This window comes from Labrus mixtus, chromosome 4 (assembly GCF_963584025.1).
Source record: "Labrus mixtus chromosome 4, fLabMix1.1, whole genome shotgun sequence".
Classification (NCBI taxonomy): Eukaryota; Metazoa; Chordata; class Actinopteri; order Labriformes; family Labridae; genus Labrus; species Labrus mixtus.
This window is the reverse complement of record NC_083615.1, coordinates 30,473,392-30,491,480: the sequence shown is the minus strand read 5'-3', so window position 1 is coordinate 30,491,480 and position 18,089 is coordinate 30,473,392. Positions and strand designations below refer to the sequence as shown.

Below are 18,089 nucleotides of genomic sequence, written 5' to 3'. Positions count from 1 at the left end.
TTTTCACCTAGAAGCTACCTCAGGATCTGTGAGAGTCACAATGAAGGGAAAATCGACTTGTTTAATAAACACTGATACACTGTCCTCTGTGATTCTCCTTATTGGGGCAAGATGCACTGGCACACTCTTTGCCAGAACACCTCCTGTATGCCTTCCCTCTTTGGGGCGGCTGTGGCTCAGTTGGTAGAGTCGGTTGTCTCTTAACCGGAAGGTCAGGGGTTTGATCAACAGCTCAGACAGCTACAGGTCCGATGTGTCCTTGGGCAAGACACTTAACCCAAAGTTGCTCCTGCTGCCTCGTCGGTGGCGCATGAATGTGTACAAATTGGATTAGTTACTTCTGATGGTCTCACTACATAGCAACCTCTGCCATCAGTGTGTGAATAGGTAGGTGTGACCTGTGATGTAAAAGACTAGAAGAGCGCTAGACAAGTTCAAGTCCATTTACCTCTGCTTCCACTCATGCTGGCACTCCATCCAGTGGACAGATGCAACCACACAGGGTCACTGACAGCACTGAACTTCTCCCGGGGTTGACCCTACTCCTGCCTTGCCCTCTTCCAATCTATACAGGATCTTGTGTCACAGCAGGTGGGCTCATTTGGAATCCCAAATTTGTAGTGCAGGCGATCACCTTCAGCTGTCAACATGGCTGACCTCAACTAGCTCTCTGGTAGAACCTTAATATTTACAAAAAAGATAATTTCTAGGAACTTTTTTAGGCCCTGATAACCAGTGATAACAAGGAGCCTCACACAGGGTTTTTAAGGGCTTGAAAATGTTGAGAATTCGAAAGAACAAAATGTTAACCAGTCTTTTCATTTCCCTGAGATGACAACCTATTCCTTTAAAGGTATCAGTACTATGTTTTTAAAACAGTTTAATGTTACTCTAAAGCTTTTACCAAAGACCTTTTCTTTTTTTGTTATGATAAATAACATTTGAATCAACTTTGTTCTTCAATGCACTTTTCACTTGCAGCATATCCAGATAAGAAGAAATGCTATATTTAGTCCCAGTAAGATAAGTATTCATTTTCAGTGAGAGCCTCATACACGTGCATACAGTAAGCATTTACCTGGAGCAGTTTCCACTTGTATTTGTATTGGCGCTGGTGCAACTTTAGAGTGTAGTCAAGGTCATGTTATTATCATGCTACAGGACTCTATGTGAACCCCGTGTTGATTGACCCTCAGCCAGTTCAAGCATTTAAACACGGGGTGAACAAACTTGTGGCACTTTGTACTGACATCAGTTTAAAAAAAGAAGAAAAAAAGGTCAATACCAGAACAAAAAACACAACACTAAGGAACTGTAAAAGTAAAGAACATTTATTGCATGTCTCCTTCAACACACTTTATTATACAACATCCCACAATAAGCTAATCTCCCTTAGTGAGATGAGCCTACCGTTACAGTTTTTAATATACAAGGTGACCATTGTCAGACTTCTGCTCCTCGAGGGGAATCAGTGAGCAAAGTAAGAACAGGACTGATGCAGAACACGAGGACAGGGACTTCTCCCCTCTCTAGTAAATCAATAAAACATGATGTGATTGGAACAAGTCCATTAACCCAAGCAGCAGCAGAACGTCCTTACGTTTAGGAAATCGAGTCAACAACAATGAAGCAAAAAGTGAGGGTTATAATGCATCATGTTTAAATGCTTTAAATGATAGCTACAGCTGCGATGATGTGAGGTAGCTGCAGAATTCATTTGGAATGTTAAATGAATGAAGTGAAGCCCTGTTACAAAATATTATCAAAATGTGATCCCTTGGTGCAAAGAGAAGACGACAAGCCAACGAATACGTGAACTTGTGCTAATTCTTTTTGTCCTTTCAAAGATGCTATCTGACATTAGAAATAAACCAAACAGATTTAATTCTTAAGTGTTAAATTGACTTTTAAACCTAAAGACTCGTCTACCAAATAAACCCCCTAAAACACCACTCACAACTCTGAGCCCTCATGCCATTATTTTGTTTACATTAGAAACCAATCATGAGGGAGAATCATAACCCCCTAACCTTATATACAAGCTAAAGTGCTTTGTGATACAAACAACAAGTTGGCACTGTGTTAGCATTTTGTAACAACACCACATGATGCTCGATTAGAACTGGCAAAGAGGTGAATGTAACTTTCAATTTAACCATTTAAGTATTTTGACTTTTCCAGATTTATTTGTAAACTGAAGTTGTAGTCGCAGTCAAACTCTGCTCACATTGACATAATTAACTCAATGTAGAGACTGTGTCGGAGATAATAAGAGATGTAAAAGAAATGTGAGCAACTTAATTTCAAACTTCACTTCAATGACTGAAATAGAAAAAACTTGAATATAGTTTTGACTAAAGTGTTTTTGGTAATGTGATGGTAATTTTGTGAAGTCTTCAAATAACCTAGCTGATATTTAAAAAGGAGGGTAAAGGACAATAAACCCAAAACATTAGATCAAAACATTCACTGTCAAAATCAATCTGTTTGGGCCTTCTAGGCTTCCTTAGACCGAAGCAAAGTCTGTCAAAACAAATAAAATAAAATAAAAAGCCATTTGTAATGAAAAAGAGAAAAAGATCTCTACCTGGTAATTCTTTTGATTCAGATAGTCGAAAGATGATACAGAATTGGATCAGGTCTGTGTGAAGATTTACACTTCAACTGAACATGATGAATATAATCCTTACAAGTGTGAGAGAACTGAGCTGGATCAGATTCTCTTCAAATACTTTGATGGGCTGATTTTGAATCAGAAAGCACAAAAAGCTCTTCACAGGAAGAAAGATCCAGGCACAGCCGTTACAGTGGCAGCATGGAGGGTACATGTTTAGCCCTCTGCTGCCATCTACTGTTATTTTATGATCAAGGAAAACCATTCAGTAGCTTTACTTAAGACGTATGATGACAGAGCAGGGATCCAAAAGAACAGTTTCTTATTGCAAAAATATGTTTGATATTTTGAGGGTTTTTTTTTCCCACTTTGTTTTCAGTCCATATTTTTTCAAATGTAATGGTGTGTTGTGGCCCAGCTTTATTGTGCTGGTGCTTTCACTGTGTTTGATCACACTCAATACCACACGGGGGGATTTTGCACACGTTCCAGAAGTCTGTTCAAACTTGAAGTTCATTGTTGAGGAGTATCAATCCGATGTTCTTCTTATTCTTTATTCTTGAGTTTATGGCCTCTGACATCCTGCATCAATCAGCTTTTCAAGCATCTAATCCAGAGAGATTTTTTCCCCTGAATTACTTCTTCTTCTCCTTTTTTTGTAAAGTCTGCTTCGATGCTCAGTTGGCCATGCGCTGGGGAACCTCAGGTAGGAGAGAGGAGAAGAACGTTTTGAAGAAAACCCAGGTGGTCCACATCATTGACACCCTGTGAGGAGGCACTAAAACTGCTGTCATCGGTTCTTGTCCGTCTGCTGCAGGAGCTGGTTCCTCATGTTGTCTGCCAGCAAGCTCGTCATCCTATTCAGAGAGGAAGTCAAAAAAGAAGAAGAATCGTTATCAAACAGATCATTTATGGCCAGGGGTTTGGAGCATTTCATAAAGTAAAAGTGTCAAGTAATAGTTCTGCTTTATAAAAAAGGGCCGTCCATGTCTGCATGCAGGCTTACCCAAACCCAGACTGTAAATTCAACCAAGAAAAAGCCCTAAAGCCTAACATACAAAGACAGATACTCCAAAACTTCAATCAAATCCATGCTAAAATATGAGGGATTTCTTTCTTACTGGGTTTAGGTTCTGGTTCCTGTTCTCATTCTGCTGATTGTGCTGGACCTCAGGGGGCTGTGGGGGGTTTGGTTGTTGGACCTGTCCTTGCCTTCTGAAGGGAAACCAGCCAGCCGTGTGTCTTGGAAAGAAGAAAAGACACAGAACCATTTATAAAAAAAAGCAGTATTCACATAAATTCATTGACTAGCAGATCACGTGTAAAAAAATGGAATGATCACTTAAAAGTCATCGCAACATTTTCTTATTTACATATGGAGCAGACAAGGAGAAATTACATTTTGTTGAGTTTAAGGTTTGTTCACGGATGGACTTAAGTCCAATATTCTGTCCCTTTGGTTTGTTTTCCGTATGGAGTGCATCATATGTTAAAATGATTCTAATATGTTGCCCACCCTGTTAACATACATGTGAAGAGTAAAATATTAGGAACACTTTAGACAATAAGACCACCTGTCCAATCAGTGCACAGTAGAGGTGAGGTAAAAAAATCAATACAGCATAGTATCGAGATATTTTGTGTGGCGATATTATATCGTCTCATGGCGGCCAAGTATCGATAGTTTTGACATGATATTTTAGATATGCTTTTTTAACTGCTGAAGGGGTTGCACAGTTCATTTTGAACAAGTTGCATTATTAAGAATCCATGTTAAAGTACAAAAAAAGACTGAAGTGTATGAGGATAAGAGAGTGTGACATGTTAAGTAAATGAACAACGTGGCCTTAGCCGACGATAAGAGTGTTGATGTGGAACTATGTGGAGGCCGCCAGATGGAGCTTGAACAAATAACACCCCCCACATGTGAAACTCGACTGTGACTTCTCAAGAAAGGCTTGTGTTATAGTTTTATGTTTACATGATGTTTACTCACATAGCATGAAGAAACAAAGATAAGCCAGAGTTATCACAATACACAAAGAGACGCACACAAACAACAAGTAAAATAGTTTAAAAAATATGAGAGGTCATACAACTTTTTTTGCTTTATGAGTTAATTAAAGAGACAGTGACTACATCAGTCATTTGAATCAAAACGAGTGTAAGGAAGTGAGTAACCACAGCCTGCTTCAGTGGAAAGTCCTTTTAAAAATGTTTTTAGTACCACTGTTCCATCTCTGTTTCTCAGCTTTTCTACTCAGATGTTATAAGTGATCCCCTTCCATACTGAGACCCTCTAGACCTGAATGAGACCGCACAGTTTTTATTTGCTTATTAACAGCTGAGATAGTATGGTGCAGTACAAACAGAAAGAGATTTCAAAATGGCACCTTTTTAAAAAGATAAACAATACTTATTTATCTAATATAAGCAGTATGAGCTGTTCCCTCTGCAGTAATAATTATTCACTGGAGAATCACTTCAGACAAGTCTGCCCTTTGTTAGGCAAACTTTCAAAGTATGAGGAACCATTGCCTACTTAGTTTCAATATCTTTAGTCTTTTAGCCACAAACCCTAAAAGAGTGTCTGTTTGTTGTTGTTTCTACGAGTCATAGATTCTACATAAAAAAGGGGAAATAGGAGCATTTTCAGGTGTCCATGTGGATTATTCCTTACACACAACTTGCCCTACTCCTCCTGACAGGAAACACTCCAACTCTCTTGTTAGAATTAAAAATATGACTGGGCTAACTTATATTTGAAACCCATCAAACTGGAAGGATTAGTCTGACAAGAGCTACGAAATCAAACCAGAAAATGTAACAAAAATCAAACTAAATATATAATAAAATATATGTAATAATCATATATCAATCAAAACTATCATAAGATAAGATAATCCTTTATTCATCCCACAACGGGGGAATTTACAATGATCATGAGAGGCGCAGGTAGCCTAGTGGCGCGCCTCATGTATGGATAATAATCTGACCTGTGGCTCCTTTCCCGCATGTCTTTGCCCACTTTCTCTCTCCCTGAATTCCAAATATATCCACTGTCTTACTCTACAATAAAGGCACATCTTAAGTACCATGAAATGATCTGTAGCATATTTATATGTTTTAAAGATTTATTTTGGGGGTTTTATGGATTCATTCAGAGATATGGATAGCACCAGAAACCAGGGAGAGAGAGTGGGGAACGACATGTGGGAAAGGATCCACAGGTCGGATTGAAAGCCGGGCAACCCGCTCTCGAGCACCATAGCCTCCGTACATGGGGCACGTGCACTAACTGCTAGGCTACTGACACCCCAGGATATTATTTTTCAAATGACTTTTTGGTTAACTGACTAATAGTATCCATCATGAGCCCTTTAATCTCATCTGAAATTCAAAAAGTCACTGTCTGATCCAATGTTTAGTTTACTCTACGAGTCGGCTAAAGCATGTCGCTGTCAGCAAGTTATATTGTTTTGATCTTTTCTTATTTCTCATCCATTCCTGTGTCACTGGATAAACAAAGCAGCTGATGACGGTGTTTGCCTGCAGCCCAGCCTTCAGGATCTGTACCCTTGAAAACCTGTTATACCAAAGCTATAATAACAAACAAGTGAAAACAGCTGGGCCAGTGTACTGTGTGTACCTTACAGAATTAAACCCAATGACTGTGGCTCACTGGTAAAGATATCAGACGGGATTTTTATACATTTGATCAGCTGGTTAACTAGGCTCTTGTTCTTGGCATTTTCTAAATCATAATGATTCTGTTTTCCACTTTCCATCCATTCAGCTGACTCTGTTTCTGCTTTTAAAAGCTTTATATGTGATTTTTCACACTTAAATGTAGAAATCATGTATATCTTCTGAAAATAACTCTGAGAGTCATGACTGTCTACAATGGGTGTAACACCCGAGTCCCACTGTCTGTGATGTTTTCAGAGTTTTCAGAGTCCTATCTTCACTTTGTTTACATCGCCTGGACGGTCGGCTGACTCCTCCCCTCACGTATAAAAGTTGTTTAATTGAGGGACTAGAGAAAAGAAGAATAACATACTGTACTCATTGCTTAACTGTGTTTCTAGATCACGCTCATTTCAGGTAAATTTACATGCAGTGTGAAGATACGAGCATAATAAAGATTGCTAGCATTAGCATGCTAACACAACAATGCAGCGCGAGTTGTTTCGGTTTCATGCTGGTGCTCAAGGGCGACATCTGCTGGATCAAAAAATCGCATGTAAAGCCATTAATACAGCCAACCTTAAAAACATTTTTTTCAGACTTGTCTTTTAGCTGACATCATTTAATCAGAGCTCCGTCATGCAGATTTGAACTCTCCTGTTTTATTGTATTTACTTTCATTTGTCATAACTGTATGTCTGAATCTTTGCTTCATGTATCTGTAAGTGTGATCCTCTTTTTTAAATGACTTCTGTAAAATTTTATTATTATTATTATTATATTATCAGTGACGTGACATGTTAATCTTGAAATTATATTCAGAAAAACATCTTAACTCAATTTGAAAACATAAAGGTTCATAGTGCTTAGATTTTGACTTACAGGTACATGAGGAAGAGGGTGCTCATCACCAGCAGAAAGCGACTCAGGTTGGAGTTGAAGTACACGATCATGAGCAGAACACCTAATCTCGCAGCGGTGTACAACCAGTCCAGCCAATCACGCTCCATATCCTCCTCGTCCTCCATGACAGGCCCCCCCTGGGCATTCATCCGCATGTTCTGGTTGGCCTCACCAGGGTTGATGAAAGCTGCATCTTGCGCTGGGTTCTGATTGGCTTGCAGGTTGTCGATTGGGTTTTGATTGGCTAAGGGGGCTGCTACTGGCACATGTTGGGCGTGAACAGGAGGGTACTGGCCGATTGTTGGAGCTGGTGCAGAAGGGACGGTCCCTGCAGCGGCCAACGCTGCCTGACTGTTACACATGAGACAAACATGACAACTATTAGACACCAGCTGTGTGAAGCTGTCAGCCCTCCATGAGGTTCTAATGGCTTAAGAAAAGCAGAATTAATATATTTGATAAAATAATATAACTCACTATTGCATGTAATACTGTCTAGCATAGACATGCTGCAGCCACAGAAGTTGTTGAGGGCTGTACAGGGAGTAGGTGGGAAAGGCTGGTTGGGTGATCTGAGTTGATCTGGCCCTGCAGGGAAAGATGAAAGACTGTTAGCGTCTGTTAAAAAAGGAAGGGTAAGTGTATGTGACATTTTGACATCACTTATCTTCATATGTGCAAATCATGTAAGTGTTTCAATAGGTATGACACGCCCTCTTTCACTTCCCTTAGGAGTAGGTAATGCAGCAACTTACAGATCAAGGGTTTGAATAAAGTAGCCTTAATAACAGATCATAACATATGAATATGCTTCTTTAAGTTCTATGTAATATAGGCCGCTTCAAAGTTTGATGTCATTGATCTTATAGACAGTTTTATCAAGAGAAAATATTTCATGTTATGTTATATTTTGTGGGAACCAAACACTGAAATGAGCAAATAAATCAAATATGAAATGCAAGAAATGAAGACAACTTTTGAGTTTTCATACTGATGTCATTAAGTGTCAGTAAAAAGTCGTTTCCTTTCAATGTCCACACAATCAGGCAGAGATGCACTGATACACTTTCATTTCAGCTCAGATCCGATTCTGATCATTTTTTAATCATAATTATTAGTTCTATTCTTGTTGGTATTATGTGTAAGGCTACACAAAACTGTAATAAACTCGGCAATGCATTGGTTACTGAAGAAACAAAAATAAACAAAAATACATACAAATTAAAAAAACATTTCAAAGAAACAAAAGAATCAGAATTTGTGCTGGCTGCACAAACAAACACCAGCAACAAGTGTAAAGGTTTGAAAATGAAATATTTTAAACTGAAGTGTGAGAATTGTAATTTTATCATATAGAAGGAGCTGAACAATTTGAGTCTGTAGACCTGCTCTGTTTACACTCATCTGGACTTCACATGGACTTTCTACTTGAGAGCTGGCAGGGCAAAGGTAGTTTAATGTCCAGTAAACCTGATATAGACATTTGCTTCTCACAAACAGATCCTGTAGGTGAAGTCTCCCTATAAAATCAGGGTTGCAGTGAATGCACCAGAGGGGCTTTAAAGGGTCAAGTGTCCCTTTAAACGGTCACATTCACCTGATAAAAGTTTTTTTTTTAAATTGTGAAAAAGCAAAATCAGAGGTCTGCAAATGTTAATAAACAAGAGTAGAGCAACCTATTCTGGCTTACATTGCAGCAGCAGGCCATGTAGGCGTTTCTGGTGGAGACACTGGGGCATGTGTGTGGGCTGGAGCAGCAGGTGAAGATGGACTTGTCTGCCTCCTCTGTCTCAGTTCTGGTGTGCTGGGAGTCTGGTCTGTGGAGGACGGGCTGCTGGGACTGGGTGAAGCAGAGGCTGCCGCGGGCCTTGGGCTGGAGGGTTGTGGCAGTTGTGTCGCTTTGGTCTGCATAATAAAAAGTTTGAATTTTTTTTAATTCTTAGCAATGTCTGAACTAAAGCACAACCACTGTAGTCGTTATGAACAATCAGTAGATATGGGTCTTATTGTCTTACATGAACAACCACCTTTGCAGTATCTGACTTCAGTGATTTATCTTTAGCTGTACTTTAGATCTCAGAACTGAAGCTGAGCTCTGAAGCGTGACAGTGACAGTGAAACCGTTTCACTCTGTGCTGTTATGAAAATGAGGAAGGAGGTGAAGAGATGCACCTGTCAGTCTCTGAACCTGCTGCGACTGATGTGTCACAGGAGACTGGAGCGCCATTAAAACCCCTAAAGATGATGCATGTTGTTAGATACACCAAACTGTAAGCATCTATGAAAAATTCTCAGAAATATATATAAAATGATGGATTCCTATGGCTTTGATAACTGCTGGAAATATTTGAGGTAATGTAAGTGGAAATATATATAACACAGGTTTATACATTTTAATCAACTTAGATATTGGAATGTTAACATTGTAATCAAATTCAGCATATTGTACATGTAAGTTTTGGGCATTTGATTATCAGTTAAGAGAAAAAAAACATCAAATCCCTTTAAAATGGTCTAAAAATTAATATCCAATTTTTCTTACTATTTTATATATTTTACATCATACTTGACTGTGGACAAAAAACGTCCTTTTATAATGTCACATCTCTTCAGAGTGAGAGCAGCCTTTTAGAATAACCTCAGAGCTACATAACTTACAAGAACTTCTCAGTTCAAAATCAGATTTAAACATCAAAATAACCTTAGTTTAGGTCAGTGCCTTTGGCCTGTTGGTAAGTGATATCATTTCCTGACCAAGGGGCACGTTGGTTTGATTCCTGCTTAAGTGTCATGCTAAAGGGCACAACACTAAATGTCGGCCTATCATCACCACCACCTGACACACAGCCACCAGCATCAGACTGTGTTGTCCCCACAACCACCAACGTCCTCATTCATGCACGGCCTGCTCCGACCTCCACCTCAGAGACAAGGCAGTATGAACAACAGGAATGAGAGGAAAACAAAGGAGAAATCCTTCCTGCATATTATCCCATATGCTCTCTTGTAAAGCGTCTTGAGATAACACTTGATATGAATTCATCCTTATCATCGTCATCAACCTTTATTTAAGTTCTCGGAGAGATCATTGAGGGTGACCCTCATGTACAACGATGCCGAGAAAACATACATAAATGATAAACAACGAGAAATGAGATAAAGCTACTACAGAAAATAAAATCAATAAGAACAATAAAACACTAAAATCATTTAAAAGCTTGAAATGACTACAGTGATAAGTCAGTAATTAAAATCAAATAAAACAGTTACAGTCAGCTATTGGGCGGTTAAAAATAATATTTCTAAAGTGTCCATAAGGGATAAAAGTGCTCAAATTCAGGTCCTGTTGTAAAATGTTCCAGGAGTTTGCAGCACTAACACTAAAAGCAGTTTTCCCCAGGTCAGTCCTGGCATGAGGAACCTGGAGAACCAGCCTCTCTCTCTCTCTCGGGTTAAAATGGACCAGGGTTCAGATGTAACAATGAGGTGATATATGATGGAAGCTTTCCAGTAAGGGCTTTATAGATAAAAATATCTATAAATTGGTGCTATACAAATAATGATTGATTGATATCACAGGCACGGTCCCTAAACATGACATGAAATTTCCTCTTGAAAAATAACAATGCTGCATGTAAAAACATGAGGAAAGTAAGTCCACATCATCACTTCTTACCTTTGGTCTTGCTCCTAGTGGTCTTTGTTGTAGATTCTGGATAGGACACACCAGATGGATTGTGGGACTCGTATCAGTCTAAGAAAGTGAAGATAAATGCTTGATTACAAAAGAGTACAAACACAGATACACTCACAGAGTAGAGCTAAAATATTAAACCTAGTAAATGTCACTGCATGAGCATGAAAGAATCTAAAAATGTGAAAGAAGATAGGCCTGCACTCTCGCTCAAATTCCACAAAAAGTTTAGCAAGGAGTCTAAAAATGTCAAAACCAGCAAAACCAGGACTTCTTGTAGTTATTTCACGTCACATGACCACCAGCCTGACATTGACAACAGAGCAGGGCGGTGAGGAAAAGAGAGATCATGTTCCCGACATTTTCATGACTAATACCATGTCAGGCCGACATTCAAATGTTTACACACTACAAAGATGAGCTTGTTGTTATTTCCCACAACCCTGAACAAAATCAGATTGAACCGCTTGGTTCTGGATTCTTCGAGGTCTCATCTATACAGTCTCAAGATGGAAGAGAAATGAAAAAAAAAATCTTTATTGGTTTACACTATGAGCCATAGCCCTCTAAAAATAACTAAATGTATTAGGTTATAAACTCTTCCTTTTTCAGGTTGTTTTTCAGTACTAAAGTGCTGTTTGTTTTTTCTAAAGCAAGATGAGCCTTGGGCATATTCACACAAAAAGAAACTGAAACAAGACACATGAAATATAATATACTGTTTGTTAGAAAGCATTATTTCATATTCAAAGGCCATAGAAATCCTTTTACACATCAGACAATGGTTGTTAGGAGAAAAGTAGGGTAGATAAAACTTCTCCTGCTAGTTTGTTGTCTGCAGCATATAGGTCTGTAATTAACTTGTTAACTCCATTCAAGTGTTTGTGGTTGTCAGTCTTTAATATCATGACATATTACTTTAGACAGAATGCTTTAGTACTGTTTGTTAGCAACACATACCTGTCTGAAGAGATCTTTGATGTGTAGATAGTCGGGCAGCAGTTTACCACCATAGATCAGTCTCTGGTCAGTCACAGCCTGCAGGAACCAAACGAGTATGTTTCAATTTGTATGTTAACATATCTCTAGTGAACAACAAGTAATTCTGCAATGGTGCTTCAGTTCTGGTTATGTTTTCACAAATGACATTTAACAAAAACAACCGAGAGGAGAGCAGAAGTGGAAATCAAGAGACAATCTGAGATTGAAAGGAAAAAAAAGGCTATTTATTAAGTGTGCATAAGATGGCTGGTTTTGAGAAGTGGACACAACAGAGATTTTAAAGAAGTGATAGAAGTGTCACACAATATATTTACATTGTGTATTAGGACAGACCAATACCCAACAATCTTAGATCCTGACATTTCTTCTCAAACTTTGTTTATGCTGCATGTTTTTGTGTTTACTATGGTACATGTCAAAGCATTAAAAAAACATATTAATCAAATATATTGGATGGGTGAACTAAACACTTTGAAGGCCATTTTTTTCAAGTTGTATGAGTGTATAATTGTAAATGTGTTTCTGCTGTAGCTGTTTGTAATCCCGGTTTTTAATACTTTTGTACAAGTGTTTTCTTTCAGTGTCTAAGTTATGTAATTCAAGTTATGCATTCTGATATGTACTGCACTTCAGGTGTACACGTGGAAAAACCTGACTGAGCCTTGTCAGAAGCACATAGCTAATTTGTCCAAGAGAAGATAGACTGGATAAGTAATTATTAACTTTACTTTGGCTTGTCACTTGGTCCAGGATACTGTGAAGTCTGCTGTCTGGTGTTACCTCAACCTCAGTTGTGCAAATGCATAAAAGAACCAACTAAATCTCAATGAAGCATAGATCGTCCTCTGCTCATCTTTTCTCTGTCATCTCTACAGCAAACAGATCCAAAGGAAACTGAAGTCTTCCAGAATGGATTAAACTTGGCAAACACGTTATTAAAATTCTTTAGGAATTTAACAACTGTGACGGATTATCAAAGCTTCACAAATGTATGACTTGTTGAATGTTGTCAACACTTTATAAACCAGGTATTCTAATCCCAAGTGCAGATGGACAGATAAATGATATGCAGCATACGCACAGCTTTAGAAATAACTCTACTGAGTCATGACTGAAGTTTTCTTATAAATGACAGTAATAGCTGGTGGAAACAGTTTTATCTGTTTAACATCCCCACACGTGACTATACCCCTCTGTATGTTGTGTTTATGTAAGGAATTGTACATTCAGTACAAGGAAAATACATTCAATGACAACCAGTTGGGGCCCACTAAACTCCTAGTTTGCCATTACTTTACTTTAAACCAATAGGTCCATATCCACATAAAAAGCTAAATAAATATCAATAAGGGACATCAACAAAAGGGATAAAAATATCGTTTTCTGAACCAATTATTCGACACGTAGTTTTATACATACAATTTCTCAATACAGCCTGTAATGTGGCGATATTACTAACAAACATTTGACTTTCACTCGTCCATGTTGGTCATTTGAGAAATATTCTTAATGCATCACTATATGCCACCTATAAATTAATAATATCTAATAATATCTGTATGTATCAAAACAAAACAATAACAAAAACAGCTGTTAACTTGGCAGCAGCTGGCTGACGTCATCACATTCCAGAACACTAGTTCCGCTAGCATTAGCCAGCTAGCTTCTCCACCTCACAATAACTCACCGGTTTAGTTGGGTAAACTGTCGACAGGTGCGTTTTAAGGTCCCTCACAGTCCAGTTTAGATAGACGCCTTCAATAGTTTGGTCCTCCTGCGCCTGGTTGGGCGTTTTGACGAAAATAGTAATCGTCGTCTGTTGAGAATCCCTCACATCCATTTTTTCTTCCCCTCGTTAAAGTCTCTTTTCTTTGTAAAACTGTTTCTCAGTCGCTCCAGTTTTACAAAGAAAAGTGGTGTGATTCGGTTTGTAAGAAAGTAAAAGTGAAACAAATAATCCTCAACAAAGACAAAGTCGTGGGACTCGGTCTAGCTAGATATGTCTTTCTTGAAGCTGTCATCCGGGACTTTAAGAAGGAGAATGTTGTTTCCAAACACACGGTGGCCGCCGCTGATTGGTTACTGTCCGTTCGTGCTCAGACGTGGAGGCCTGGTAATTCGTCACCTTCTGAGCATGCGCGAATATGTCGGCTCCGAAGATCGTTTATTTCGGAAATAATATGGGAATTCACTTCATACACGTAATCTCGTTCCAATTTTACGGAAGAGGATTAGATTTTTGGGTTGGTCCAGAGAGGGGGGGGGGGGGGGGGGTTCTGCCTTTTTGTTTTAAATTCTTAATCTTTATTTGTATATCGCCAATTCATAACAAATGTCATCACAAGACACTTTATTAAAAACAGTACTCATTGTTAGACCCAATATTAAATCATCATGAGCACAAAAAAGTAGGTTGTGTAAATCAGTGTACTTCTTGTGATGAAAGATACAACAGAAAACTCAAAGTACTTGGTATTTTTCGATTCTCTGATTTTTTTGAAATTTTCAAAATTTTTCAAAATCCAAAACAAAAAAACGACCCCCCTTGTAATTTTCAGTAGATATTAACCTTGGAAAACCTTGTCTGTTGGAAAGTGAGTAACTTGGATTGAATTAACTGAAACGGCTGAATTATTATTCCAGTGTACAATCGTTGTATTACCTTTGACCAATCAATCATTTTATTTCTCTCTTGAAATAATGAAATGCAACACTTGCAGAAAGCATTCCCTTAAATTTCTTTAGTTGGAAAACAATCAGTAGGCTAGTAAGAGTAATGTCTGGTGAATGCCAAAGCCTCCAAAATTTAAAAAGTTTAAATTAAGTCAAAGAAAATGAACACAATTCAGAATTCAATCACACAGAATAAATTTATATTTACAGGGTATTTAGCTAATGATCTATAGGCCACTAGAATATACCACCACGGTAAGATATGATGAAAGAAAATAAATAAAGACCAGTTTGGCAAGTTTACTCATAGTCAACGCCTTCAAACCGAAATACCAACCACTAGGCTATTATATGTTGTACAGAAACATGATCATGTCATGCCGTGACCGTAATCATCATCATCCAACAACATCCATGGGTGTGGCTTGTACTGACCACGCCCACACACCGTGTAATGTCCTCCCCCTTTGTCCCCATCCTCTCTCTCTCTCTCTCTCTCTCTCTCTCTCTCTCTCTCTCTATCTCTCTCATCTTTCCTGCTGTGGGAGAGTTGGCTGTTGTTTATTTGGGCTTGGGCTAATTTATAATCTTCATTCAATTCCTTAATTAGCATATTCAGTTAGTTAATGGGCCCTTTTTTAATTTCATATAGTGTTACAGTATGTTCAAACGTGTCACTGTTTTTATTTCATGGCTGTTGTGAGAGTGATTGCTGCCGACTAAGTATTTTTGCATAGTTGTGTAGGAGCATGGAACAGGCAGTAGTTCAAGTCAAGTCCTGCTTATAAATCCATACAAGCTCACACAAGCTGAATGTTTGTGTTTCAGTGAACATACATTGCTAGTAGTGTCATTTGCCTAGCTTTACATATTTCCATGTAATTTATAAATATATCTAAGCAACAGAGCATGACAATTAAAAACTAAATAATTCATACCGTATCAAATTCAAACTGAACTACAGTGAATCTCAAACTGTAGCCTGCAGCCTAAAGTAGTATTGCTATCGTAGTAAACATGTATAAAAGTGAAAATAAGCAAGACATAAGTAAAGTTCCTCATAGCTTCTGGTTATTGCTTTAGGTTTAAAAATCAAACTTGGGGTTTCATATCCTATGGCTGATACTGACAGTCAAATGTGGTTGCACCTTATAGCAGATCGCACAAACCCCAACTCAGGACAGTATGTATTTTGATTACATTCAATGATGATGAGAAAATAAATATTTTACCATCGTATTTATCAACAAATGGGTTCCAGAAGGATTTTTTTTAACTGAATGAATATTTACAAACACATCACATTTAAAAACTATATTTATACATGAAAAGGCTGGCAGTTATCTGCAATATACTCTTTATATTTACCCAAATGAAAAAAGTAAGCTAATTAAGAAAGTCAATTCACAAGTTAGCTGCAGAGATTTGATTTCTTTACAGTCTATAGGTCTCATTGTTGTTCCTGAAAAGTGTCCTTGGTTTTCACAGAAACAAATTCAACCTTCCCACTTTTAAATGAATGCAAATTACTTTATTTACATGCCCTCCCAAAACCATGTTTTGAACCCTACTTTGTTTTTATTCTCATCCAGAATATGATGTTTGCATGGAAAATCACACACACCAAGGAGCTCCAGTTAAAGGATTTATTTAACAAGTGACGAGCCAACATGCCCTTCCTCAGACTCCTTGGTGTGTGGATCTTTTTTGCTTCTTTAAACCTACTCGTTTATTGGATCCAGACTCCTCTTAGGAATATTAGTGTTGTTTTAATTTTGCATGGAGAACAACAAAAACTGGTTATTTACATTTTTAAATTCATGATCATGATAGTTTCAACGTTTCACTGTGTGCTTTTGTGTCTTCATTTCATACCATTTGAACTCCAGAAATACCTAATTAAGCTTTTTACATTACATATTATTGTGGTTTTACACACAATGTTTTTGCTCTGTTTTGATGTATGTTATTGTATTATGTAAAGATGAGAGACTGTGTGATAAGTTTTCCCAGCAGAGGGCGCTGTTCAGCAACAGACAGTGGTCTTACAGCTGCCACATCACCAGTTGAGGGGCTGAACTTCAGAACTATAACTTCAGAGCTATAACTTCAGGGGACGGGAATATAAACGTCTGTTTCATGTTTTTCAGACACGGCTCGTTGGTCTAGGGGTATGATTCTCGCTTAGGGTGCGAGAGGTCCCGGGTTCAAATCCTGGACGAGCCCTGTTTTAATCCCTGAGGGGTCAAAAAACATTAAAAAGCTGTTTGATAGGTAATTCTTGAAGTAGTAACAAAAAACAAGGCTGCGACATATAAATCAATACCTGATGGAATATGTTCATGTCAATATCCTGATAGCACAGCGGAGGAAGCAGTGTGACTACAGAGTTCAAAAGTTCTTTACTGCTTAATAAATACTCAGATATGGGGTGTGTTATATATGGATCGTACAGTAGATCTTTCTCTACTTGAGAAATTAAAATTCTTTGAGTTCTCTACAAAAGCAATCAAATGACATTAACAACATTGTCACATTGTCATATGAACTGACTGATGTGTGGTAGTTGGATGTTTACTGTAAAATAGTCTGATCTGTAGTTTATAAGCTCTAATATCAAAAAAAGGAATGAGCTCATGTTTTCTAGTGTTCCAGTTTGTTGATAACATTTTACTTTACTAGTTCTCCTCATCAGTAGAGTCTCTGTACAGCTGCTCATAAAGCTGCAGTATGTACTGTTTCCAAACATTATTATACGTTTTGGAAGCAATTTATCGGACATCCAACTATAGCTGACAGGAAACTGTGGACTATCCTTGTAATGTGAATGTCTTTTGTCCGAACAGCTCAGCCAGACTGCAGAGACATTAATGACAGATAATCAAAGCTTTGAGAGGCTGCTCTGTGTGAGCCATCCCATCGACAAGTCTGCTGGCTCTTTGGAACTAGGGGTCATCAACATCTGAAGAGAGTGCTGCAGCGACTGAATTAAATATTTGGTACACTCTTTTCATCAACAGAGAAGGAGAGAAAATGGGAATGAAAGTTGTGCAGGAAAGATGTGGTTACATATTTGGCATGTCAAGGCAGAAATACAGTAAATAGGAATGCAGCATTTGTACTGAAAAAAATATGTAGTAGGAACAAAAAGCAACAGATACAGAAAATATGTTGATTTTAGAAAACTAAGAGACTCCTGAAAAAAAGAATATGGGAGGGCTCAGCAAGTGTAGTGGTGCGTTTCTAGCACAAAAGTGGCAAATCTGCAGTAGATAAGGTTTAGTTTGTGTTTTTTTAATAGGGGTTGTATGAGGTACTTATCAAAGTGAGTGTACTAAGTACTGTAGAGGACAGCAGCACAGCAGGAAGCATAACTATTACACTGGCTCATGAGACACATTTTTAAAATTCTACATATAAAAACATTTTGGTTTAAGCGTATGCTGTATATTTTATAAAATGTCACCGCTTTCCCTTGATATCGGAGAGCCATTTACTTTTGGACTATGTTTTTAT

The 18,089-nt window shown here is 38.1% G+C and overlaps 2 protein-coding genes and 1 non-coding gene across 3 annotated transcripts in view; 1 reads left to right on the top strand and 2 right to left on the bottom strand.

The window, feature by feature from the left end:
• Positions 1-18,089, bottom strand: part of LOC132973505 (cholesteryl ester transfer protein-like) — a 56,970-nt gene that overhangs the window by 25,661 nt on the left and 13,220 nt on the right.
• On the bottom strand, positions 1,311-13,947 carry LOC132973400 (homocysteine-responsive endoplasmic reticulum-resident ubiquitin-like domain member 2 protein). The gene is made up of 8 exons (XM_061036844.1): positions 13,588-13,947; positions 11,859-11,936; positions 10,881-10,958; positions 8,895-9,109; positions 7,682-7,792; positions 7,184-7,555; positions 3,736-3,856; positions 1,311-3,471 (listed from the first exon to the last, which is right to left on the bottom strand). The coding sequence occupies exons 1-8, from the start codon at positions 13,738-13,740 to the stop codon at positions 3,292-3,294; spliced, it is 1,308 nt and encodes a 435-aa protein (XP_060892827.1). The 5' UTR covers positions 13,741-13,947; the 3' UTR covers positions 1,311-3,291.
• On the top strand, positions 16,728-16,799 carry trnap-agg (transfer RNA proline (anticodon AGG)). Its single transcript has one exon. It is a non-coding gene; the product is annotated as a tRNA-Pro (tRNA).